This window comes from Diceros bicornis, chromosome 7, assembly GCF_020826845.1.
Source record: "Diceros bicornis minor isolate mBicDic1 chromosome 7, mDicBic1.mat.cur, whole genome shotgun sequence".
NCBI lineage: Eukaryota > Metazoa > Chordata > Mammalia > Perissodactyla > Rhinocerotidae > Diceros > Diceros bicornis.
In genome coordinates, this window is record NC_080746.1 from 70,545,811 (window position 1) to 70,572,502 (window position 26,692).

At 50.9% G+C, this 26,692-nt stretch overlaps 1 protein-coding gene across 6 annotated transcripts in view; it reads left to right on the forward strand.

Moving 5' to 3' along the window:
- The window catches only part of MICAL2 (microtubule associated monooxygenase, calponin and LIM domain containing 2), a 220,576-nt gene that overhangs the window by 104,030 nt on the left and 89,854 nt on the right, over positions 1–26,692 (forward strand). For 5 of the 6 annotated variants that reach the window (XM_058545992.1, XM_058545993.1, XM_058545994.1 and 2 more), the window contains 5 exons: positions 1,031–1,178; positions 2,585–2,784; positions 3,168–3,274; positions 9,860–9,928; positions 13,022–13,168. In XM_058545992.1, coding sequence (XP_058401975.1) covers positions 1,031–1,178; positions 2,585–2,784; positions 3,168–3,274; positions 9,860–9,928; positions 13,022–13,168 — 671 coding nt within the window. Of the gene's footprint in view, positions 1–1,030; positions 1,179–2,584; positions 2,785–3,167; positions 3,275–9,859; positions 9,929–13,021; positions 13,169–14,649; positions 14,773–15,992; positions 16,212–16,434; positions 16,537–17,783; positions 17,910–22,506; positions 22,570–26,692 lie in introns of all 6 variants that reach the window. The other variant, XM_058545997.1, reaches the window with a different exon arrangement.

Here is a 26,692-nt window from a genome sequence, read left to right on the forward strand (position 1 = left end):
GTACTTCAGTTTCCTCCCCTGTGACAGCAGGACAAGGATAGCACCTACCGTAGAATTGTAGAATCATTGAGAAGGAGTTAATATGCATTGAGCACTCAGCACGTTAAAGTGGGATTCGACGTGGGATTACTTCACCGGTCTTGCCTTTCTTTTCCTGTTGTTTCCAGTGTGGAGGTCTTGTCTCCCCAGCTGGATAACAAGCTCCGTGTGCTTGACTCTTCCTGGTCTTTCAGGGCCTGGCACAGCACTGGGCACAAGTGGCAAAGGGAAGGGGTGATTAAATGAATGACAGCCCAAGCATCCATCTGGCTGTGCTTGGATCACTGGCCCACTTAGAGACCTCTCTGGCTACCGTTGGCTGTCCAGACCTTGTGTCCTCCCCACCACTGGGCAAACTCAGCCCTCCCAGCCCCTCCTCCCTTCCCTCCGCACGCCACACGTCCCAGCGCTGCCACCCCTGTAACAGACCATCTCACACAAACATGGCAGGTTTTTCTAGATTCTCTGCCACGGCACAGTCCTTTCTGTTTTCCTGGGATGCCTTCTTCTATCTGATGAATTCCTAGATGCTCATCAAGAACCAGCTCAAATGCACCTCCTTTACAACTCTTTCTTTGGCGAATTCCCCTGCCCTGGCAGACTCGGCAAACCTGCTCACATGCGTCCGCAGCACCTTGCTTCTCCACCATGGCAGCACTGTGTCATCAGTACCTGCTTCCATGTCTGTCTTCCCCACAGATGAGATGTTGGCAGAGTCCACATCGTCCTCGCCTCTGTGTACCTAGCCTCTAACTGAGGCCTGGCAGAGGGGGTCTTAGGGACTCTTTGCTGCAGGAGAACATGCTTCCTATCCCAGCATCCTGCCCTCCCGCCATGCTTTTGATGGGGCCTGCTCAGTGGGCAGCACCTGTGCCCGTGGCCCCTTGCCTTGGTGCCATTCCTCCTGGTCCCCAGCCATGGTGGCAGTCAGAGGGGAGCTACTGAGATTTTCCCAGAGTACTTCACTATGGTCTTTCTCCCTTTACTGCAGAGTCAGACATCCGACCCAGCAAGCTCTTAACCTGGTGCCAGCAGCAGACCGAGGGCTACCAGCATGTCAACGTCACCGACCTGACCACGTCCTGGAGGAGTGGCCTGGCCCTGTGTGCCATCATCCACCGCTTCCGGCCTGAGCTGATGTGAGTCTGGGGACCAGGATGGACCTGCCAAGCCCCTCTCGGCCCAAGGGGACCCTGGAGATGGGAAACCAGGGCTGTTCTGTAGATGCAGAATCTTCAGAACTTGGGTCAATATTTCTCTTTGCGTATTTTCGATTTGAGTTTTTTTTACCTTTGGTCTTTTCCCATTACACTAATTGCTCTGGCAACAACATGTTTGATCGGTGTTCCTGATATGTGAGGAGCAAGAGTGCCCCCGGCTCCATGATTGTGCTCACCCCCATGCCCCCACCATCACCACACCTGGGAAATTTGAGCATTTGCACTTTGGAGCTCTGCCCTCAGGAGAATCATGGGCAGGACTTAACTCTGGGGACTAGTGTGAGGGTTTTACAGTGAAGAGAATTAGATTTGTGACCCAGATCCGTTAGCTGTGTACCAGTGGGCAAGCCACTTATCTTCTCTGAGTTTATTTCTACATCTATAAATTGGTAATAATGGCAGGATCATTAGAAAGATCGGATTATGTTTGTGGAAACACTTTGTGATGTTGAAAGCATGATACATCTGTTGATGTTATATTTAAATCATTGCAGTGTGACCTCACACCCATAAGCAAATTCATCCAGAATGCCAAAAGAAACCTACCAAAGGCTTGTCGAGTGGTTCCTTTAGGAAGTGAGATTGCCTTGAGAAGGAGATGGGGCTCTCACTTGTTGCTTTATATGTTATACAGAACTTGATTCTTTTTTTTTACAAGAAGCCCATATTAGTTTTGTAATTAAAAGGAAAAAAACGTAAAGGAAATACTTTTCTTTTTTTTTTTTTTTGTGAGGAGGACCAGCCCTGAGCTAACATCCAATGCCAATCCTCCTCTCTTTTTTGCTGAGGAAGACTGGTCCTGGGCTAACATCCGTGCCCATCTTCCTCCACTTTATATGGGACACTGCCACAGCATGGCTTAACCAGCGGTACGTCGGTGCGCGCCTGGGATCCGGACCAGCGAACCCCGGGCCGCCGCAGCGGGAGCGTGCGCACTTAACTGCTTGCGCCACTGGGCCGGCCCCACGTAAAGGAAATACTTTAAAGTAGCTTATAAATTTTCCAAAGAGACTTAAATCATTTTCTGATGTTTTGGCCCAGGCAGCAATGATGTTATCATGGCCCAAATCTGATTTGGTCCCTCCCTGACTGAGAAGGACGAGGTTGGTGCCTCTCCTGGCTGAGCCTCCCTGAGGAGCTGAGGCGATGGCGGGAAGGGGGTGCTTTGGGGGCAGGGGCTGAGGTCACTGCTCCTTTGCTCCTCATCCCCCAACCCCTGCAGACACCTGGCAGGTGTCACCCACAGTGATCCTCATGGCCTGAGTTTGCTCAGCTCTTCACACCTATCTCCTCTCCCTGAACTTCCCCTTGTTTCTATTCTCCAGCAACTTTGACTCTTTGAACGAAGATGACGCCGTGGAGAACAACCAGCTGGCATTTGACGTGGCCGAGCGTGAGTTTGGCATCCCCCCGGTGACCACAGGCAAGGAGATGGCGTCAGCTCAGGAGCCCGACAAGCTCAGCATGGTCATGTATCTCTCCAAGTTCTACGAGCTCTTCCGGGGCACCCCGCTGAGGCCTGTGGGTAAGGACCTGCTTTTGGACCAGATTTTGCTCATCCCTTGAGCTATCTCAGCCCTGTGCCCACGTCTGGCTGCTCCTCACACTAGTGTCATCTGTTCTGGGGCTGAAAGGCCTTCCCTTTGACTCTAAGCCAGATGGGTGGACCCCACATCCAGACTCATGTGTGTAAGGGGGTCTGTGTGGCAAGGGCCACGTGGGGCTGAGGATCTGCCCCGGTCATTGGGAGGTCACTGACAGAGCTGCCTCTACCCCCTACCCAGGCCATTTACGTCTTCAGTTGGGGGTGAGGGAATTATTTTGGAGGGACCTGTAGCAATGACACCCCTGAGCCCCGGGGCAGCAGTGCAGGATCCAAATCTTAGTCAGACTTTTCTTTCCCAACAGATTCTTGGGGCAAAAACTATGGAGAAAATGCTGACCTCAGCTTGGCCAAATCCTCCATTTCTCACAACTATCTCAACCTCACGTTTCCAAGGAAGAGGACTCCACGAGTAAGTTTCGGCCTGGTTTTTGTTTTATTTCTCTTTGCGTGTGGATGGGGTGAGGGAAAGGGAGAATGTCATGCTCTCCGAGGGTTTATGCTGATAAATTGCACAGATCGAGCGCTCGCAGAAGACAAAAGTAAATCTCACTTTGGTGATCGAGAGTTTGTGGCAGCCCCCCCCCCGGCTCTGTGTAGCTAGCTTTAATGACAGAAGTAGTTCTAGGAAGGGCGTGGTAGAGAACTGAGCGGACACGCTGGTGAGGATTTTTAAAAGTAAACCAGATTAGCTCTGCCTCCTAAGTGGGGAGGAGGAGATGATTTCTTACTTTGTTAAACAGTTTAGATCAGGAACGCAATGGCCATTTAGTGGAGGTGTATGGTGATGCTACATTTACACGCTCTGTTCCATTAATTATTTTTATTCATTCACTCAACAATTGTTTATTGGGACCACTGTATGCCAAATTTAGGCCTGAATTATTTTATTGTTTTTGAGGAGGAGAGCAGATATACAGAGATGAATAATATATGGTCTTTGTCTTTGAGGAGCTCAGAGCCAAATAAAGAGGTTCCCAAACTTTCCCAACTTATGGCATCCTTAGTGTCAGTAATTTTTTTCACAGTGCCCCTAGGTCAAAAGAAATACCTAAAAGTTCTGTTTATCAATTAAGTCCAAATAACTTGGTAGGGGTATTTTGCAAGATGTATGACAGATGTCATTGTGTTTCCCTAGAAAATTTAAAATATCCTGTGGCTCCTCTGTGAGTTCACTAGGGTGCCATGGGGTGCCTTGGTACATAGTTTGGGAACCAGGGGCCTAATGAGAAATGATATTATTTGAATAATGACATCTCCAGTGAAGGTATAATACAAGTTATCTTGCTTAATGTGCTCATTTTACAAATAAAAAATGAAGGCCTAGAGATGTTAGATTGCAAGGACTCTCCTGGAGCTTGCCTTCTCTCCCCAGGGGCAGGGAGCCCTCCCCATACTCCCCTCACTTGGCAGAGGGCTGCAGGCCTCTGCATGTGTCTCAGTCTCTCTAAGTTGCCAATATACTTTAACCCTGGTCCAGCCATGCCTCGTCCTGCCAGCCCCTCCGCCGAGGGTAGGGCTGGGGCCACGTGGCCTCCTTTCTTTCCCTCGGCTGTGGGAAAAACCGTCACTTTTTCCACTGAGGTCTGCGTTCCCTGGAATGTCGTGGCAGTTGCTCTAACTCCAGGACCGGGGTACTTACTGCTCTGTCTCTCCCGTTCTAGGGGAAGGAGTGGGCTAGCAGGGCTGGGGCTGAGGAAGGAAGGTGTGCAGATCGGCCAGGGGTTTCAGCAGAGCGGCCAAAGCCTGAGCTGCACCCAGCAGCTCTGTTCCCGTCTGCTCCCCGAGCTGCCCCATTCAGAGGCTCTGCATGAGGGCTGCATTGCCCATCGTATGTCCCACTGAGAGATAGCTTCTGGAGACCCGTCATCAGCTTGTTCTGTGCCAGCCCAGCCATTTTTCCTCAGAAGCCCAAGTACCCCTGCCTTGGGCTGCCCCCTTCCCCCACCCCCTGCCCCGCCCCAGCAAACCAGTGCAGCCTTTCTGGAAGCTCTCTGAGCCAGGCACCTTTCCCCACTCACCCAGTTTCTGCCACCACTTAGCCCGCAGCTGGGGCTGAGAGGAATGTTGAAACCTTTCACTTACCATATCTCTGTCTGCAGAGTGACTGACTTGAAACAGCCTGGCCAGCTCTGGCTCAGGAGGTAGGGATGGTCAAAAGTCAACTGTGAGCAAGCCGGTGAGGCCCTCTGAGAGCCGCTGGGTCCTCGCTCCACTTCCTGCTGGCTCTGGTAGGAAAGGCAGTGGGAGCGGGGGGCAGCCCTGCCCTGGATGACTGTGACTCATGCCCAGTTGCCTCTAGCGTGTGCCCCTTGGCTGCCCGTCTTGAGAGGGGTGAAGACCCACAGATCTGATCCCTCACACGGCCCCATTTAATGTCTAAAATCTGCCCTGCTCTTTGGATAGGTAGAGAGATTTCGTCATTGGAGTAAGTGCCTGGCGTGGTCATCAGTTGTCCTTCTCTTTCTCCTCAAACCCATCGAATGCTTCCTCTGGGTAGGTTGGCAGATTACTAAGGCCACTGGGTCACATTCTGCCTTGACATCACTGAAATACCCCAGCATATTATCCACCACTCAATGCCAGTGCAGTGATCGAGACCACACACAAAGTACTTTCTCCCCATCGACCGTGTGTCTTCTTATATCTGGATACTTTTTTGGACAGATAACACAGAAGTTGTCACTTGTCGATGAAAAGCCCATCCCAGAAGCCAGGTCGGTGGCCCTGGGATATTTACCCAGGTCCTCCTCCAGCACTGGTCCCCGGTAGAGGAGAGTTCACCTAACATGACTCGTGTCCGTGTCTGGTCTGAGTAGTCCAGGACCCCCTTCCCAGCTCTCCTCTGCTTGACCCTCCTGCACAACACTTTCCAGAGAGCTGGGAGTGTTATGTAAGAAAGTGCTTCCTTCATTCGTGGGTTCATTCAACATGTGTTTACTGAGCGCCTGTTTCACGCTGAGTTCTCTCCTCGGTGCTGGGGGTAGAGCAGTAAACCAGACAAGCAAGGACCCTGCCCAAGGAGCTGAACTTTAGTGGAACTCCCAAGTTCCTCTCACTCCCCTTCCTCAACTGCTCTCACAGAACCACCCACCCAGCAGCCCAAGCTCCCTGCTAGGTTTCCAGGACCTCTCAGCTCAGAGATTTGAAGGTGGTTTGGGAGAGTCCAGAACACTGGGTCCTGATGCTGCCCAGCTCAGCAAGTGCAGGGCCCTACGCAGCCCCTCCTGCACCTGTGGTTTGTCAGCTGCTGTCTCTCCTGTGCTCTGTACAACCGCAGCCTGGGATTCTGAGCTGGTTTATAGTATGAGAATGCACCTTGAAGCCAGGCAGACAAATACGTATTTACGTCTGCTGGGGATTTGGCACATGTTCGAACCTCTCAGAAAGGTCCTTTGCTTGTCTGCAAAATGATGGTAATGACAGGAACATTGCATTGAATGCATTGCTGTGAAGATAACATGAACAGATTCGTGCTGTAGTTCTGAGCACCTTCTCTGGCACGTAGAAGGGGCTCCACAAATGAGTCTCTGTCCTGTGGGAATATGGATTAAATGAAGATGCTCGTTTTTGGAAAAGATGAGTGAAACTAGTTGGATTGAACACTTGGTTCTGTCTTGCACCGTGTTCGAGGCAGCACATCACAGCACACAGAGCAGTTTTGTATATGTCTCATTTGCCCCTCCTGTTACCTTCTGAGGAAGGCAAGGGATGTATTCTTGTCCTAGTTTTAGAGATGGGGAACCTTGGATGTAGGGAGATTAAATTGTGATGTCATATAGGTGGTAAATGTCAAAGTCAGAACTAGAATTCAGATTTTCTAATTATACTAACTAGCATTAACCTAAGTAACAGTGTCTAACACTTCTATAACACTTTCTATTATAAGAAGTGTTTTACATACATCATTTCATTAATCCTTACAACAACTTAGGAGCTAAATATATAATACCTTACAGGAGAGAAGGTCAGAGAAGTTAGGTGATTTTCTTAAGGTTATACAGCCGGGAAGTAATTAGTGCCAGAACTCAAACCCATGACTCATTGCTCTGCCATTGAAGAAGAGATCTCTCTTGCTAGAGTCACTGGCCATCTTTCTAAATGTCATGGCTGCCTCCCTACTCAACCAGGCCATTGCCTGCAATGGCCAATCTCTCTTCCTATGACCCAGATCTAAATTTCTCCAGGGTTTGGCTACACTAGGCTAACAATCTAAAGTTTGTTTGCTTTCGGCTAAAATCACATTACGTCAGGCAGTATGGGAACATGGTTATCTTGTGCTGATCAAATAAATGATCAGATTGGCAGATCTATGTCGTTGATTTTTTTTAAATGGAAACTCCAATTAGTTTAATAAATGACTTTTGGTATGTAGAATCTTTCACATCATTGGGAAATCATGATAAGGAAGTGTTCTTAGGGTGAAAGGCCAGGAAAAAATTAATAGGAAGAGAAAGTGAGTTGTTTAATCTCATGCTCTCTCTGACTGGGCACAGTAAGTATTTTCTCCCTTCTTGTATTCAATTCTTTTTTTTTTTTTTTTTTTGCTGAGGAAGATTCTCCCTGTGCTCACATCTGTTGCCAATCTTCCTTTTTTTTTTGCTTGAGTAAGATCAGCCCTGAGCTAACATCTGTGCCAATCTTCCTCTATTTTTTGTGTGTGGGACACGGCCACAGCATGGCTGGTGAGTGATGTAGGTCTGCACCCAGGATCCAAACCAGCAAACCCGGGCCATCAAAGTGGAGCACGTGGAACTTTAACCACTCAGCCATGGGGCTGGCCCCTTGTACCCAATTCTTTATAGAGCAAATAGAGTCCAAGGAGATGGGGCTCCTGAGGCTCCCAAATAGAGATATGCAGATGTGAAAACATTAGGTAAACCCCTAGATTTGCGTTTTCTCCACCTTTTTGTTTTAGCCGAGCTCTTGGTTGAGGGTCAATAATTCCTTGGTAAATCCAGAAGGAAGAGTAGAGGCCATTTGGGTACGTAAGTTGCTAACCTTTCCATGTAGACTGGATGTTATTGTCCCAAGGTCAGGCTGAATTGGAGGAGCTGGGGTGGCCCCACCCACTTCCTTTATTCCCCCTGAAGGCTTTGGGGTCTTCTTAGCCGCTGCTTCTGGGCACACCCCTGCCAGGAGTGCTTTCTCTGCGCCTGTAGCTGACGTACTGGGTTTGGATCCATACAGGCTCTGTTGGAACAGTCGCTCCCCGGCTGCTGAATGCAAGAGAGCAACATGTGTTGCTCTTTGAGGGAAAAGCCAAGTCCCCATTTAAGGTGGAAACAAAAAAACAACAGAAACCCTAAGAGTCTGCATGAAGTGTTCCCGGTGGGGAGGACATCCTGTACTTTCACAGGCTCCAGTCTCCGGGCCAGCATGGCATTCAGACAGCCTAGGCCTCTAAGACCCAACGTTGTTGAAAATAAGGTCATCTGTTTCTCTTGGTGTTTGCCCAAGCATTTGGGTTGAAATCATTTCCATTCACAGAATAATGATTTATTAGAAGCTGAGGGAAATGTTGAAGGGGAGGCGGGGCCCTTTGATCTGTTGTTCTGTGCTGCCTGGGCAAGGGAAGGGTTGAACAAATATGAATGATTAAACCAGTTGATCTTGTCTTAAAAAGCAAAAAAAAAGGCGCTAATACATATGGGGCGGGGCGGGGGCAGGGTGATGGGGAGTGGAAGAGCTCAGAAGCAGGTGCTTGCCCCTGGAAGCAGCGGGGTACGTAGTGACTGTGTGCGGGATGTTTCAGAACAACCAGGAGCTGAAAGAATCCTCCTGCCACTGGGCAAGGGGAGGAGGGATGTGTGGGGCTGGCCGGACTGTATGCCTGGGTCCGAGGGGAGAGTGTGGACAGCAGCCTTTCCTACTGCAGCCCAAGTGGCACAAGGGCTGGGATTTAATCTGGGCCCACTGCGGAGGGAAGGCCTCTCTGAGGGACCATGTAGCCATCCCCCACATGCTTGGTGGGGATGGCTCCATGGTCCTCAGGGCGCTGGCCGTTTGGAGAAGCCCCAGTTGGAGACTGGTGGTAGAGAGGTCTAACCTAGTGTCAAGGATCCTCTTACTGGGCATGGTGCAGAGGAGGCACTAAATCCAGCCCCGCATCCCAGCCCAAAGCATCAGCTGCCTGTGCAGCCCCTCTCATTCCCTTGAGGAGACAAGCCTGACAGTGGGTGTGGCCGTTGCAGGGTTGACACAATGAGCTTGAGTAGAGCGGGGTTCCCGGCACTTAAATGTTCAGATTCGGGCAGCAGAGAGGAGAATATAAGGGCCTCTCAGTGGGACAACCATGTGATTTATGGTCTAAACCAGGATACGTTTTGAGAGTGAAAGGGAGCACTATAAATAATTACGCTGGGGAAAAAAGCAGTAAATCAAAACTGTCCTGGGCAAACTGGGCTGTATGGTCACTGCAGTTGACAGACCATATCTGATGCTGCTTTGGAGTTAATAAAATATCATTTACTGGTAGCTATGAATGGCAGGCATAATTTGCCATCAAATTCCTAGACAAATCCTGATCTGAGTCCAGAGAATCCCTGCCTGTAAGATGAGCAGTGCCACCTCCTTGTAGGAGATGGTCTCCACGTGGCAGCACATGGGGGGACATCAGCAAGTCTGGCTGTAACTGCTCTGAGCCAAGGTCACGCTGACAATGGGGACAATCCCTGCCCTGCCCATGTCCCAGGGATTCTTTGTGCTTTGGGATGCTTCAGCCTGATCTTTTGGGACGTGATTCCCGCCCCTCTGATAGCAGCCCTGGCTCCCTAGGTGGAGGAATCTCCCTTCACTGTGCCTGGACATACAGAATGTGATGGCATTTGTCATGGTGCAGGGTAAGTTACGTCCGTCTGTCTCCTGGGCTGGCAGCTGTCTGCAGGCAGGGATGCATCCCCAGTGCTGGCTCAGGGCCAGCCCTATGGCCTCAGGGCTGTAGTGGAACCGCAGCCTTGATGCCCCTGAGCTCACCAGGCTTTCTTGGCCATTGCAGGTGGACCACCAACCCGAAGAGAACGACATGAACAAACGGAGGCGGAAAGGCTTCAACAACCTGGACGAGGTTTGTGTGCACAGCATCAGTTTAAACAAAGGCCCGTTTCCTGAAAGCCAGTGGCCCCAGGCCCGCCGGACCGCGGTGGCAGCTCTGGCCGTTCTTCCTTTCCTCTCATGAACCACTGGGTTCCAAGCTTGGCTTGATAGAAAAACAGTCAGGTTCTGGTCCTCCCTCCACTTACTAGTTATGTAACCTTGAGAAACGTAACCTCCCGGGGTGTGGCTCACGTCTGTAAAATACAGATGATGCGTTTCAAATGTATGAAACTTTGCAGGATTCTTAAAGATTAAATAAGAGGATGTATATAACATGCTGAGCATGATAGCCGGCACCTGAGCTGATCAATATATAATCACTATTAATAGTCAGTAGTAAAGAGGCACCAGCAGTCCCACTTTTCTCCCAGTTTACCTTTTGTGTTTTCGACACTTTTAGTCTTTAAGGCAAATGTCCCAGTGCCCACAAGTGCCACCTTCTGGTGAAAGAATAAAATTACAAGCTACTTTGTCGAAACCAAGCACAAATCTCTTTCCTGCTGCTGAAAAATTGATCAGCAGGAAAAGAAAGTATCAGTTCCTGCTTCCCCAGGCAGCTCTTTAAAGAGACCCGAGATATACGCTTCATTTGAAAAAGCCATTCTAATCCCACAAAAGCAAGCATAGAGATTGTCCGTGAACTGTAGGGTGCCAGCTTTAGCTAGCCTCCCGACTAATGTCAAAATGATGACACAGAGGCACGTGGGATAAATTGTATGATACCTTCATACTTGATTTATAGGACTCAGAAAAGACTTCTTTTGTCTTATATGGTTGAAGAGCTGTTATTCTCGGCTCTGGTACGAGCAAGAAGCCCACGAATAGGGAGAGAATTGCGAGGAGGCAGCTGAGGCTGGTTAACTGGGCTGGAGAGACATCCCGTTCCCCAGTTTCGGGGTGTGGATCTCCACTTAAGTGCCCATGGTTTGCTCCTGCCTCCTCCCAAGAAGCTGCCCTTGGATACATTTTGTCTCAGTGGAAGCCTTTCATCTGTGGTTTATTTGAGGGGGTGTTGGTGCTGTTTCTGTTGATGGCAGCACAGAAGTTAAGAGTGTGGGAAGAAATCTGGTTGCACCTGCCCTTTCTGAGATGGCTCTGGACTGTTCTCTGGGCCAGCTGTCTTGCTGGCAGACAAGTCAGATTTAACCAAGCAATAATTCTTTCTAAATTCTTGCTGCTCAAAGAACCAGCAGCATCGGCATCAGCTGGCAGCTGGTTATAAATGCAGAGTCTCAGGGCCCACCCAGACCTGCTGAATCTGAATCTGCTTTTGCAGGGAGGAGATCCTGGTGATTCGTGTGCACATTGATGTCTGAGAAGCACTCAAGCCCGTATTGATGTGCAGAGTCACATTCCCACTTTGAAGTGGGGAGCAACTCTGGTTTGCGTTTTTCCAATACATCGGAGTGGCTCTGCATGCAGGGTTTCCCATGGGCTGCTACTCTTAGGGGATCTTAAAAAACAGCATTTGGCTATATAGCATGCCTCTTCCCGTGAATTCTTTCTAAGTGAACACATCTTTGTTGTCTTGAGAATGTCTGCTCCGTGAGGGAGATTCATTGTCTGCTGGGAAGGCAGACTGCCCACTTGACATGGCAGTGCCTATGGGAGCAGATCCTATGGTAAGAGGGAACAGGCATTCAATGAACACTGGTAACTTTCCAAGTTTTATTTTTAGCGGATGAGCTAAAGAAATCTTACATGGAACTCCATTTTATAAAACAGCATAACCAAGTCACCACAGCCAGCATCTCAGCAGTCATAGGTCATGTCGATATCATGTCCCCTGAAATAAAGCAACGAGAAGGGCCCTTCACCTCTGTAGATCCTTCTCCAAAGTCCATAACCCCAGTCTAGTCATGAGAACACATCAGACCAACCAAGATGAAGGGACTTTGTACAAAATAGCTGACCAGTCCCCTTCAAAATTGTCATGGTCATGAACGACAAAGAAATATGGAGAAACAGTTACAGATGGGAGGGGACTGAGGACTTGATGGCTGAATGCAATGTGGGATCCTGGATTGTGTCCTGGGGCTGAAAAAGGACGTTAGTGGAGAAACCACTATAATCCGAATCAAATCTATAGTTTAATATCATGCCAGTGTTCATTTCTTAGTTTTGATAACAGTACCATGATTGTTCCAGATGTTAACATTAGGTGCAACTGGGTGAAGGGTATGCAGGAACTCGCTGTGCTATCTTTGTAACTTTTCTGTAAATCTAAAATTATTTCAAAATTAAATTTTTTTAAAAGATAGCAGCCACAGCAGGACTGGTTGAAGTTGGGAGTGGGGTGCAGAGCAGAGGGGAGAAAGAAGCTCAGAGCCTGTGCACTGCCTGACTGACACCCCCTTCATCCTCCCTACTCTTCACCTCTTGGCAGGCACGTGATGTATTTTGATAGTTCTTTTTTTTTTTTTTTGAGAAAGATCAGCCCTGAGCTAACATCCATGCCAATCCTCCTCTTTTTTTTTTTCCCCCTTTTTCTCCCCAAAGCCCCAGTAGATAGTTGTATGTCATAGTTGCACATCCTTCTAGTTGCTGTATGTGGGACTCCGCCTCAGCATGGCCGGAGAAGCGGTGTGTCAGTGTGCGCCCGGGATCTGAACCCAGGCCGCCAGCTGCTGAGCGCACACACTTAACCACTAAGCCAGGGGACCGGCCCCATGTGATGTATTTTGAAAACTATTTTGCTCATCACTTCATTATTATATTTGATTTTTGCAACCACCATGTGAAGTAGGTTATGCTCCCATTTTACAGATGAGGAAACTTCAGAGAAGTTAGGTATATTGCCAAGGTCATTGGGCTGGGAGGTGAAAGAGTTAGGATTCAAACTCTGTCTGGCTCCCAAGCCTGGGTGTGCCTGCCTTTGGGAAGACATGTCCCTCCTGTGAGCATTATCTCCATTGGTATCACCTGCTGCCTCCGCCTCACTTCCTCAGACCTCAGAGGGCGTCCTTATTCAGGAAACTTGTCCCATGTCCTGAGCCCCCAGGCCACCTCCCTGCTGTCTGGGTTCTGGGATCCGACAACCAATGCACTGCCTTGGCCTTCGCAGCCTTCCGCCTTTTCCAGCCGGACCCTGGGCTCCAGTCAAGAGGGCAGCAGCAAAGAAGGTGGGAATCAGAACAAGGTGAAGTCCATGGCGAGCCAGCTGCTGGCCAAGTTTGAGGAGAACTCTCGGAATCCCTCCCTCCTGAAGCCGGTGAGTCCCGTCAGATCCTCGCTGGACCTGCCTTTCTGTGATTAGAACTGAGAAGCCCGCAGAAATGTTCTGGCTAGTGATGGATTTCAGGTATGCCAGCCAGGCCCGGCTCAAGTGAGGCTCGAGCTTCTTCTAGATCAGGAGTCAGCAGACTTTTCCAAAAGAGGCCAGATGGCAAATATTTTAGGCTTTGGGGGCCATACACTCTCTCTTGCAGCTACTCAACTCTGCCGAGGTAGCATAAAAGCAGTCATAGACGTTACCTAAACAAATGCACGGGGCTGTGTTCCAATAAAACTTTATTTACAAAACAGGCAGCAGGCCAGATCTGGCCCGAGCACTGTAGTTCGTCCATGCCTGTTCTGTGTCGGAGAAGAAATCCTTTCCCTAATTTGGTTTTGTTTTGCAACTATGACTTGGTTTGCAGCCATCTATGAGATGGTACAGCTTGAGGGAGCTTTAGAGATGCTGGCTGCCTGGGAGAGTGCTAAGTCTATAGTGAGACGACCTGTCTAAACTAGGGGAAACTGAGTCATAGGTCATAGCTCCATGTGGGCCTACAGGAACGGTGACCACCTCCTCAGTGTTCTCATGGTGCCCCCCTCTCCCAGTTCCCTTGAGTCAGGCTGGCAGGGCTCTCGTGTCTGACCGGGGTCAGCGTGAGGCTGAAGGAGATAGAATGTTGCGGGTCAGGCTGCAGACCAAACTGACTTCTCTCGGTTCTGGCTCTGGGTCTGTGCTGCATGGTTCTGTTTGCTCCCCTAAATTCCTTTGGTATGCTGCTGTCACATTACAAAAGTTTGAGACAAGGGGTTTGTTTTTCTTTGGAGAACACCTGTCATGTGACACCTCCTCCTCTCAGGAGGACAGGCTCCTGGTTAGTTGGGTTTAGAGGCCTCCATAGACGTCTTCCTGGTCTTGATGTGGACCATGCCCCTCCTGGACAAACTGGCCTTCCCCAGGAAGCCAGGTGATTTTATTACAAAGGGGCCATTTTCCTGAGATCTGTAATTCTCTGAATTTTTTTCTCAATTGCCCCTTCTGGAGGCTTGGTCCCTTGCAGTCCCCAGGTGTCTAGGAGGGGACTCCCTTCAGAAGGACTGTAGCATCCTCATCATTCTAGGGGGCAGGAAGCTTTTCCATTTCCAGGAGGCTTTTGGGGCTGGCCACCCTGGCCTGGCATGGGCTCTGGCAGTGGCCACCCAGTGCCCCAGGTCTGAGCCAAAAGCAAGGCCTCCCTGGGATTCACACGTTGTCCCAGAGTAGGGGACTCCAGGACTTGCTGTTCACATGGACAGAGAGCCAGGGTTCAAGTTTCCCAGCTGGGCTGGGCTGGCAGGAGTTCAGCCCGGTGCTCTCTCTGCGCTTGCACGCTCTCTCCCTGCCTCTCTCCCTCTCTTCCCTCCGCTGTCTCAGTCTAACTCACCTTTTCCTTCACGTTTCCTGCGGCTGCTCTCTCGGATCTGCCTTCCTCCTCCCAGGAACGCCATGTCTCAGGGATAGGTAAGCCCGTCCTGCGCTCTTCCTCTGACTCTCCTGTTCACTCTCGCCGCCCCACGCCGGAGGAGCCCACACCCAGCCCGTCACCTCCTCTGAAAAGGCAGGTAGGGCTCCTTCCAGTGGACGCTGTCCTGGTGAAGCCAGAGGGGTGGGGTCAGTGGCTCTCTCCGCACCCCAAGTAGGGCTGATTGTAGATTCTCTGGGGAGGCAGACACAACTTGAGGTCACCACCCTGATAGGTAAGAATAACGAAGTATTCAGCATCTTGAAATACATGCCGGTCAGGGGTATTGACCCACCAACTAACATGCTCTTGGTAAAAACAGATCACACTACATGGGGAGTTCTGTGTGATGCCCCTGGGACACTTAGCTTTGTTCACAGACCACTTCGATAGGCTGATTATTAAATCTATGAAAACATGGCTGTGATGGTAGAATGGGCTCAGGTGGCCGATTGGCTGCACGCCACTGAAGGGGGAAGGCTGGAATGTGGTGAAGGCCTCCCCTGGTGCCTGAGTAGATGAGGACCTGCCCAGTGGACAGGAAGGCAGATGGCAGCCATGGACTGTGGCTTTTTCCAGCTGGCATCTCTGGGTTTGGAATTTGAACAGAATCACTGTTATTGACCACAGCACAGCATTAGGAATTCTGTGTTGCTTCTGGTGGTGCAGGTGGAACGAGGTCAGTGTGGATGTAATGCAGGGATTTTATGTCTATGTGTGTAAGAATTACCTAGGGGAGCAATTTTTTTTTTCAGTAAAAAATACCAATACAGTCACGTGTCACTTAATGACGAGGATAGTTCTAAGAAATGCGTCATTAGGCGATTTCGTCATTGTGCAAACATCATAGAGTGTACTTACACAAACCTAGATGTATAGTCTACTACACACCCGGGCTATGTGGTGCTAATCTTATGGGACCACCATCATGTATGCAGTCCGTCGTTGACCAAAACATCGTTATACAGCGCGTGACTGTATCTGGTGCCCAGATAGAATCTCTGGGGGTTGGGCCCAGTCTTGGGTTGTTTTTTCAAAGGTGCCCTAGGTGATTTCAGTGTGCAGCTAGGACTGAGAACGAGGGTGGTACAGGTTTTGATTCACTGGGTCTGGGGTGAGGCCGAAGACTGTATAGTTAAGGAGGCTGTCGGGTGATTCTGAGGCAGGTGCTGGAAAGGCAACACCTGAGGTTAGTTTGGAATCTGACTCGAGGTGGCACCTGGGGTGCCCTTTATGCTGGTCCTCGTGGGGATCCCTCACGTTGGGGGTCTGTGAAAGAGCCACAGTTGGGAAGGAAGCTTGATTTTTCCTCTCCCCCAGTTCCCCCCAGTGGTTGTGACGGGGCATGTGCTCCGGGAGCTAAAGCAAGTGTCCGCTGGCAGCGAGGGCCCGAGCAGGCCCTGGAGAGCCAGAGCCAAGTCTGACCTGCAGCTAGGGGGGCCAGAACCATCTGCCGCCCTGCCTCCCACCTGCCAGGGAGGGCTGGCCCCATCTGGGGTGCTGCGGCGGCTGCAGCAAGTGGAGGACAAGATTGTCCAGGTGACAGCCTCACCCCTGCCTGTCTCTGCCTGTGTCTGGGTGCCCTCTCTCCTCCTCCCCTTCCTGCCTGGGGGGGGGTTCCTTCTGTATCTGTTCACCCCTGTCTCCGTCCTGCCACGTGTGGTAGCTGAGACCAGCCCGCCTCTCTCTCTCTCTCGGAGGTAACCATCGCAGTCTCTGTCACTATCTTGCTTTTCTTTCTCCTTCCTCACCTTGACTGCAGAAGAGGGCTCAGAACTTGGCCAACAGGGAATTTCACACAAAGAACATTAAGGAGAAGGCGGCTCACCTCGCCTCCATGTTTGGACACGAGGATTTCCCACAGGTAATCACGGGGCTCTCGGAGCCCCCAGGACAAGGTGTCGGACCTCCAGCGACATGACCGGGAGTCAGTCTCTGGAGCTTCATTTCCTCCTTCCTCCTCCTTTTATAAAATGAGGCGCTATTCACTTTTCAAGCCTCTAGAGAATTCGAACTGGTTTCTAAAAAAGACCAAAATGAGATGATTCAAAATAAGTAGATAATTCATAACAAAGGGAAAAACAAGGCAGAAAAGTAGCCTCAGATCAAAGGAAAATGTTACTGAACAGAAACGCGTGCTGTTAGATCCTAGATAGCTTCTGAGTAGGCTCTGAGCTTCCTGATGGTCAACACAAAGAGGGAAAGCTGGTTGGTTGCAAGAATCATATCACAGGTGCCTTGAAGGTGAGAGCAAACCAGTTGCTCATGATATTCTGGGGCACGAAGGAGCAATCTCCTGGTGGCCCTGATCAGGGAGACACTAAGTCAGAAGATCAACCACGTTGTAACCTGCACTCTGCTTTCCTGAAGGCAGCATCGAGCCAAGAATGGCTTTGCCTTAGCATGGGAAGCACAGCCCCCTCCAGGCCAGGTACTTATTTAGAAACTTGCTGACAAGAAGAGAATGTGCTCGCAAGGAGATGTAAGAGTTGATGGTGTGGTCCCGCGGTGCGCTGCCTGGATGTGTAAGGTGCTCCCTTGCTTGCAGCAGCCTGGGCTCCAGAACGTACCTCCCCTGCTGCTTTCACTCTATCTCCTCCAGACCTGTGTCCTCTCCTACTTGGCAGGGTCATTGACATGGGAAAGTTGCTGTGCATTTAGATCGTTTTTAGGGCTCCACACAGCTGCTGGGAGGCTGGCACGGTTGTCTGCAGCTGCAGAGGCCCTGCTGGGGCCGTCTGCCCAAAGTAGCCCAGAATTCTCCTTTCCTAAGCTTGCAGCCGCTCCTTCATACCAAGCTCCACAGCGAGGGCTTCAGGAGGAGTTAGCACGAGTGTCTGCAGGAGAGGCAGGCAAGAACAGGTTGGAGCTGCTCCAGCTGTTTTGCTGTGAGAAGGGAGACGGGGTAGTTGTAGCAAGTGCAGTGTAGTCAGGAGCCAGACAGTCCTGCTGGGCTCCAAAGACAGGGGCTCCTGTTTTGTCCTGAGACTCGGGTCTGGATGTCTTCTCTCCTCCTTAAATGCATAGGCAAGGGGCTGCATCATCGAGGCAAGCATCGCTGTGCATTTCCCGGGGGATAATCACAGTCTCCTCTGTTTCTGTTCTGCGCAGAATAAACTACTCTCTAAAGGCCTGTCTCATACTCCTCCTCCGTCTTCTCCCTCCTGCCTTCCACCTCCTGATCCAGCTGCTACTTCCTCTCCGTCGACTGTTGACTCTGTGTCTCCTGCCAGAAAGGTAGTTGTCCTGCACAATTAGCTTCCCCCACTCCCTGCATGTTCTGAGATGTTCTCCTGCTCTGCTCAACCTGCACAGACGAACATCTGGAGTTTGGCTTGGCTGGGATGAAAATTTGTAAGGAGCTTTACAACAGTCCTGGATTCTTTTTTGTTTCTGTGTTGGAGCAAGCAACACAGCGGAACAGGCAGCACACAAAAACTTGTGTAACAGAGCTCATTTATCCAGCAAGTGTTAATTGGGCACCCACCATATGCCAACTTCTGTGCCAGATGCCGAGAAAACAAAGAGGAGGGAGGTACAGTTCCCTTACAACGGTTTAGATGGAAACAGCACAGTCACGTAGAAATAAGTAACATTTTTCCCATATGAAATTGCCAGTATTTGGCTGTTTTTAACCTAACAAAATGGCAGTTTCACATGTGACCCTAATGCAATACGATCCATTGGTTCTAGGTGAGGTATACAGGGCAAGCCAGAGGGGGGAAGCCTGGGAAGGATTCACAGAGGAGGTAATATGGGAGCTGTGTTGAAGGTTACATGGGAGGATTTGCTGGAGAGAAGTCAGGGGTAGGGGCTGGCATGTGCAAAGGCAGGAGATGGGACTTGCATGAATGGAAAGACAGGATTCTGGTGCAACTTTATTTGGGGATAAAAATGTTTATGGGAGGGTGGAGAAGGAGGATGAATGGCAGCCCGCTCTTTTCATATTAAGGAATTTCTTTCTCTCCTCTTATAAAGAGCCACCGAAGGATGTGCTCTGTGTTCTAGAAGGATGATTCATGTAGTAGTGCAGAGGTTGGCTCAGAGGGGAAGAGGGAGTGGGGAGCCAACTTTGGTTAAGTAGATAATGCAATGCACCATGAGCAATTATTAAAAGTTGCGTTCTGGAGCACTTTTCATATATTCCACTTATCTTCCTATTACTTAATATGCTGAGATAATGCCAGGCTGGAGTGAGAGGGGACAGTCTCCTGGGAATCTTGGCCTCTGGAATGGATGAACCTAAAAACGGATGTGAAGCCCACTTCTTTAGCCAATGCTCACAGGAGCAGATTTGGAGTCTCTTCTCCGCAGACTGTGCTCCTCTGAACACATCCAGCCTGTCTACCTCCCACCTGGGCTCGGCTCGGCGTGCAATGCTGAATGTCCCCTGTCAGGGTTACTGCTCATTTGCTTCCATGCTGTCAGGCTGATGCACAACCAGCAATCTGCTGTTGCGTTAATGGAAGACTAGGAGCTGCCTCTTGGTGTGTAGCTGGGAGTCCCATCCCCGATGACCTGCATCACTGTGGAGAGAAGAGTGCAGGTAGGGTCTCCAAGAAAGGAGCAAGGAATCGTATCAGCTCCACCCCCTCCGAGGTCCTTAACATGGGTATGAAGCATCCCTGGAAGGGGCAGCAGGAAGTGACATGGAGAAACAAACACTTCGATCTTCAGCTCCACTCAAGATAGCCATGGCTGAGCTAGATGGCCAGCATCTTGTTCCAGGTCAGCCATTGGTCAGCTGTTTGACCTTAAGTTTCCTGACCTGTCTGGGCCTCCCTTTTCTCATCAACAAGGGAGTGTTCCTGGCTCATGTCATAGTGAGTCATATGCATGGAGATTGGCATTTTTGTCACCACCATCACCAAAGGTTCAGCTTGGTAGAGAAGCCTTCCCTGGGGGGTATTTCCTGCTATGGAAGAAGGTCCTTGGCACCTTGCCAGCACGATGAGAGGATAACGGCGCCTGGGCACAGGCAGGCAGTGACTGGTGCTCCTGGCTGGGCCACCAAGCCCACACTTGCTTCTCTCCGGTCCAGCCTCTCTGGCTAGCCCTGGTCGAGGCTCTCCTTTGCTTGTGCTTCTCTTTCATCCTCAGAGAGTCCTGGCTTGGTCACTGCCCTCTCAGAGTTGAGGGCAGAGCTGGGGCAAGAAAAGCCACCCTCTGACATGGTTTCCACTGGGTATTAGTTCTCTGGGTAATGGCAAGGAACAGCCTGCCTGAGTCCATGTGGGGCCGCTGGGGTCTGGCAGGACACTTCTTGTCAGAGAGCATATCCTCCATCACATCATCATCACACTCACTCCACTGAGGCCCTTGGCTGCTTCTCCACTGGGGTCTTTAAACCAACGTCACTCGGTAGGCCAATGAGTGAACCTTCATTCATTCTACAAATGTTTATTGAATGACAGCTTAGTGTCAGGCCCGTCAGGCTCTTGGGGTAGGCATCAATGACCAGGGTTATGTTCCTGCCCTGATGAGGCTTGTGTCCTGGTAGGGGGAAGTAAACAATCAACAATAATATGATATATAAGTAAATTATATATCAGAAGACAAGACGATGCTTCCTATGGAAAAATTAGAACAAGTAGCAGGGACCTGGCATGCTGGGGAAGGGTAGCAATTTTCAATGAAGTGGCAGGGGGATTCTTCCTCGGAAAGAGAATTGAGTAGGAGCAGAGCCACAGATGGGAAAACAAAGGTACATAGAGGAGACTAGTGCCCAGGGCTCCTGACTGCGGCCCAGTGTTCTCTCCTCTGGACCACGGGGGCCAAGTGTGAATGGAGGCCTTGTCAGAGGGACCAGCCCAGAGGCTGTGTCCATGGAGAGCCCCCCACTGGAGTGCAAGGAGGGCTGCAAATGGGGCGGGCTTTGGGACGGCCAGTTCCAGCTCCTCCGGCCCCCACCTCTACAGCTTAGTTCCTTATTTCTCCCGGCTTGCGGCAGAACAGTCGCCCCTTGTTTTTCTTATCTCATCTTCTGAGCCAGCCTTGGTCGTCAGATGATGGTGTAATTGGGCTATGTTAAAAGCCCCTGACTTATTAATTACAGGCTGATGTGCCTTTCACAGTGTGGCTGGGAACAATTGGGGAGCTCTTAGAAAGGGCCACCCTGGGCAAGTCACTTACCCTCTCTGTGCTTTAGTTTCTCCATTTGTGAAAAGGATCCAGGTTGGACTTGACACCCACAGAGCCCTCCAGATCTCAGTCTGAAGCCATGGTAGGCAGTTTGGGTTGGAGTGAGTGGTGAATTTCCAGTTTCAGTTTCAAACAGTTTTGGAAAGGGTATGCCAGTTGCCCCCATTCCCAACTTCTCTCCCTCTCCCAGGCCCCACCCCACCATCTATTCAGCACTGGGCTTTGCACTTGCAAAATCTGGCAGAGTGACAGCCTCCTCTGAGGAGAGAATTGGCTGCCCCTTAAAGTAGGTGACAGCCTGGTGACAAACAGCTTCATTCAGTCCTGTTGGAGCTCAGGGAGCCTCTCCCCTGAAGAGAGCCTGGGGCCTTAATGCTTCTTCCCAGCAGGTTATGGGCTGCTCTGATTGCCCAGTGACCCAAGATGGCCTCCATTCAGGGGACCCCGAGGAAGAAAAATGCACTTGGAGACTGACGCTTAGTCCTTGGCAACCTCCTGGCAGGCAGCGTGTCTCTGTTCTTGTCCTAGATCCCTACACCCTAATTCTGAGGATCCAGGGATAATCACCTCCTCATGGGAATAGACTTAGACAAACTTGTCACAAGGAGCATGTGTTACTCCCAGGGATGCAAACTCAGGTTATCGACTCAGAGACGTGGCCAGAGCTCTGCCTTCAGACTATACTTACCAGCCCCTCAGATTGACGTTCTGCCTTAGGATTAAGAGTGACGCTGCAGGATTTTGGGCCAGAACGGTCATGGGGAGTGTTGAGGCCTTCTCATTTAGGGCCCAGATCCTTACCCTGGAGTTTTGTCTTTCAAGGCCTTAAACTATGTGATCATGTCCAGTCATGTGTCCCCAGCACCATTTGGCTCATCCATTCCATCAAACCAGCCCTCCTGTAGTGGTATCAGCCCCCTATCAGCCATTAGTTAACTTCTTTCTTAAAGAAGAGAAACCACTGCTGATTTGGCCTCTGGCGTGGCTGCCAGACATTTGTCAAGGTGGTGAGTTCTTGCAAGAACCAGATGGCGGCTGAGTGTTTGCACAGCTGAGCAAGAGGGACAGCCTCACTGGGCTGGGGGCTGTGGTTTCGTCCTCCTGGGTCAGAAGAACAATGTGCATTGCAAAAGGAGCTTTCTCTGCCCTTGAGGGTGTTTGTTTTAAAACTGGATTTGCAGGGTTGACTCTAAAGATTTGCATATTAGAGAGAAGCTGGGCCTTCTTAGTTGAGCAATATGCCTCTGTTTCATCTGATACAAGGATAGCTCTCAAGGCCACCTCCGACTTCATTGTCCTTCTCTCTGTCCCATGGATAGAGCTAGGCAGCCCTTTGGAGGTCTCCTGTGTGCATCCTAGCCTGGGGGATTCTAATCTGCAGAACGCTGGTGTGTCTCAGGGAGATGGGGGGCTACAGGGGGAAGGCTATGGGCTCGGAGTCACACTTGGGCCCAGAGCACCAATTACACACTGTGTGAACTTGGACAAGTTAGGGGACCTCGCAGCACCTTAGTTTCCTACCTAGAGAATGGAGATAACAGCGTCTGCTCCTGAGGGTGATTGGAATAATGCAGTGACCTAGCAATGTAAAATGCCTGAAGCATCCAGTAAATGGGCTCTTTCCTGAGTGGAGGAGAATTCTAGAAGAAAGCTCATTTACCTAAAATGCATGTTGATTCCTCTCTTTCTAAAGACAAAGAAGTCACCTTCCGATTTCCATTTCTATCCCAGCCACTTAGGAACAGTGCGGCCTCAGGTGAGTTAGAGCCTCCCTGAACCTCAGCTGGCCCATCTGCTAAGGGCGATTACAAGACCCGCCTCACAGGGCCATGAGGGTTAAACGCATATGACCAGCAGCACAGTGTCTAGCAACAGGGGATGAAAGTGCAGACATGGGTGACCACTGGGAGGTCACAGCCCCAGAGGCACTGAGTGTATAATTTCTGGACCCCCTCGAACAGGGGGTGGCAATTGTTGCCTTCCCTTTTCCTTGCCCTGGGCATATAGCTGAGGACTCTGGTCCACTAGCCTGTCCTCTGATGTCGCTCACCCAGGGTCTCCTCAGTGAGGAACGTCCTTTCCCACGTGGGCCCAGGAGACCTCCTCTGGCCCTACTTGTCAAAACCTCCCCATCTCATGAACCCGCAGCTCCAAGGCCCTGGAAGCTCTCCTCTCACCCCTGCCTGACCCGTGTGGGCTTCATGATGCTCACAGCAGGCCAGGTGGCCACAAGTGGCCCAGCTGTGGAGATGTGCAGCCTGGACACCTGGTATTCTTGGCTGAGTTCCAGGCCTCAGGAGAGGAGTTACCATTGTTTGGACACTAATGGGCCCAGAAGCCTGCTTCCTCCCTCGTTCGGAGCATCACCCCTGTGCCAGGATTGTAGAGATGAATAAGATGGGGTCATGACATCAGGGGATGCAAACCCGAGAAGAGACGGGCCAGTTTGGAGCAGGGTGAGAAAGACTCCAGCATCCAGGCAGGGGCTGTCATATTCTGAGTCGGGAGTGACAGGGTTGCCTCAGGAATGCCATCTTCTGCAGCCTCTGGTGATGGTGCTTGTGACAACAGTGAAGGCACCATGTTTGAATCTGGGTTGGCTCAGGGGAGAGAAGCAAGCGCACTCAGCCTGGGTGGGCACATTGTTCTTACCTGTGCAGAGGAGGGAACCCAAGCACCCAAGAGTCTCAAGTGAAGACATCTAAGAGAGGAGAAAAGTCTCAGAATATGGAAGTACGAAGCTGTACCAGTGGTGGTGCTGAGGATGTGTTAACTCTCTGCCAAGTGCTTCTTGGGGGCCCAGCACTGTGGGAAGCACGGCCCACATCCTTGATGATTCTCTTTTGCAGCACTGGGAAAATGGTGGTGCTCTACCCATTTTACAGACGAGGAAGCTGAGGCTCAAAGAAGGGAAATGGAGTAGGTGAGCTTAGTCTAATGTAATGTGAGGTGATGGCCCAACTGAAGTATCCAACCATTTTGGCTTATTCTAATTAATTAGCTGAAAAATAATTAAAATTCACAAAGGAGGAAAAGTAGTGAGAAATACCCCAATTCTTCAAAATTACGAGAATACTGAAAGACACATAAAGAGTTGCAAAAGCAGACCCCTGGTCCTCCAAAATTACCAATTTTTACAAAACTAGTGACTGGGATGGGATTGTTTTTGGTCAGATCATCAGATTGCCTGACTTTGCGTTTAGACAAACTGTTCCCAGGTGAACGGTAAGCTCTCCTCTGGACCAGCCCTCCCCAGGAGCATAGGCGCTTGCCTTTCAGTGCAGGAATCTCCTTGTTGACCTGTGAATCTTACTCGAGGTCAATACCAGGATGAATTTTCTGGAGGTTTCTCCACAATTTGAGCATCTCTTGCTTTCTCAGGATTCCGCAAGCCTGGTAATTTCCCTGTCGGCTAGAGCAGTGCTACTCATGGGCAGGTACTGGTCTGTGACCCAAGGAGCACAGCGAGCGAGAGTGAGCCTTTGACACTTGCGGAGCAATTTGACATTGCCACACATCCAAGTGTGCGATCATATTTCTAGTACTTCATTTTTATTGTATCTGGAAGTATTGGGCCTCAAGAGATTTAAAAAGAAAAAGCAAAATCTGATCATTCACCACTGAAAGTTTGAGGAGCATTGAGCTAGCACAAGTCCAACTGGTCATGTGCTCACTCTTGTGGAGCCAATAAGGCATCAAGCTGTCAGGAAACACAGTGAAAATAACCTGTGATCCCAGGGCAATGTTCACCTTCACACTGGTCTTTGGGGTGGGCTCCAAGGAACCCCTCTAACCCCTTGAGACAAGTTCTCCATCACCTGGTCCCCTGTGACCTCTCCAGGGAGTCCTGGTTCACCTCTGGGTATAGGTGATTCTGGAATGGTTTCCATCGGGTTAGGAAGGGCATGTGGGAGAGCCAATGCTGCTTTCCTTCAGGGAGCTTTCATTTCATTATTCTTAAGAAAGCCACCGTCACAGCATGGGAATGTGGATGCAGCTGGGAGAAAGAAGACTTTTTGGCCCATAGTGAAAGACCAGGTGTGGTCTTCTTCCTGGATCCCCTGGCCAGGTGACCTGGGCAGTGCCCTGTTCTGGTAGAACAACTGAGCAGGTCTGCAGCTGCACAGACGTGTTTTAGCAACACCCCCCGGCAACCTCGCAGCCCTCTGCATGCTTCTGTAATTGCTCCCTAAGTCAGGATTGCACGGAAGCTCAGCGGCACAAAGTGCTTATTAGCTAAGTGGTTAATAAGGTCTCGTTAGCGACTTGTACTGAAAGCCCCAGAAAGTACAGTCTCCGTCTCTGTTAACTCGGGGGAGGCAATAATTGCACGTGGGTATCATGGCATCACCCTGGTGTCTTTCTGGGAGAGCACCAGGAAACCAGTTCACACACTGGGCCAGTGGAGACAGCCACACTAGGGCGGTGTGGGCAGGGAGGTAATTCTGACCTCCCCTGCCTTCCCGCCCTTTATTTCAATATAAACCCAGGAAGTACTTGGTATTCTACAGCCCCTGTCTGAGGGCCTGTGTCGGGGGCCCCAGCAGGGAATGGAACATCAGGCAAACAATGGGTTATTGTCCTGAGCCAGTGCACCCGAATCTGTCTTGGAAGCAGGAGCTAAGTTTCTTGGCATTTGTGAAATCCTGAAAATGGCAGGAAGTGTGTTTGGAAGCAGGATCCTAATCTCGCCCAGGCTGGGCCAGCTTGAGAGGTGAGGGAGGTGGGAACTGCCCTGGCAGATGCTGCTCCTGGGGAGAGACAGGCTTTGTAAAGTCTGAAGAGGTCCCATCTGTCTGAATCATGGGACGAGACTGCCCCAGCAGGCCTGCAGCCACGTTCTCTGCAATCCCCAAGAGCCCCACCTGTGGTTGGAGTGACTGTTCCCAAGTCGCTGTGAGTGTTGGGTTTCCTTCATGAGAAAGAGCGAGAGTCTCCCGGGTCTGGTCATTCTCCCCAGCCTGCTTGCCATCCCTTTCCCTCTTCATCCCCTTGTGGTTCCTGTCTTTTGCTGGCATCCGGTGAGTTGGCCTCAGGTTCTGAGGGTGGGCACAGCTGCCAGGGGTGGGAAGCCGTGGGAGCCTGCTGCCATTTGCTTTCTGTTCCCCGAACCTCCTGCTGTGTCTTTGAGGCTTTCACGTCGGATCACACGTGGCCTGTCAAGAGCAGTCTTGGGTTTAGATTGAGGGTGTTCCTCTGCCCTCACACAAGTGACTGCTATTTGTCGTCTGGATGGCTATCAACCTGTGCCCAAGGGCCTTCAGCCCAAATCGCTGCCCTCTCTGGCCACATCTCCCAGGAGCTGGATTCAGAGACTGGGGAGGGCCTGGAGCCTCCTCCCTCCAGGGTCTTGGGATCAGGAAGAGTGTTTAGAGAATCTCACACTGTGCATGTTTGCCTCCCTGAAGGAGAGGCTACAGGCACGGGGGTGGCCTTTCAGAGCTGGTGGGGAAAGGGGGAGCAAGTTGGGGTTTGCTGCGAGGTGTGTGATGGTGCCATGTCTGGGCTGTTGGCTCCCACCCCTTCCCCGGCTCCATGACATGTTGGTGGGGCTCCAGGCACCCGTAGGTAGGCGTGGGCCATCCTGCCCTCAGGGGCACGGGCACCTGCAGCCCGTCAGGAGGTGATCCTGGTGCCACGTGGAGCTGACTTGCCTAGCACCAGCTCTGGGACCTTCGGGGCACTGCCGCCTAGAGCCTGTAGTGCAGCCCTCCGTCCTGCTCCCTCTTCCTGCCTCCCAGTCCAGTCACTGCCTCTGCTGGCAAGGTGGTCTGTGGTCCTGGCCTTGAGGGACTCAGCTCAGACACAGCCATCGCCCCCTAGGGACCCGGGAGCTGCAGGGCAGGCTGCGGCCTGCTGAATTCAGAGGAGGAAGGGAG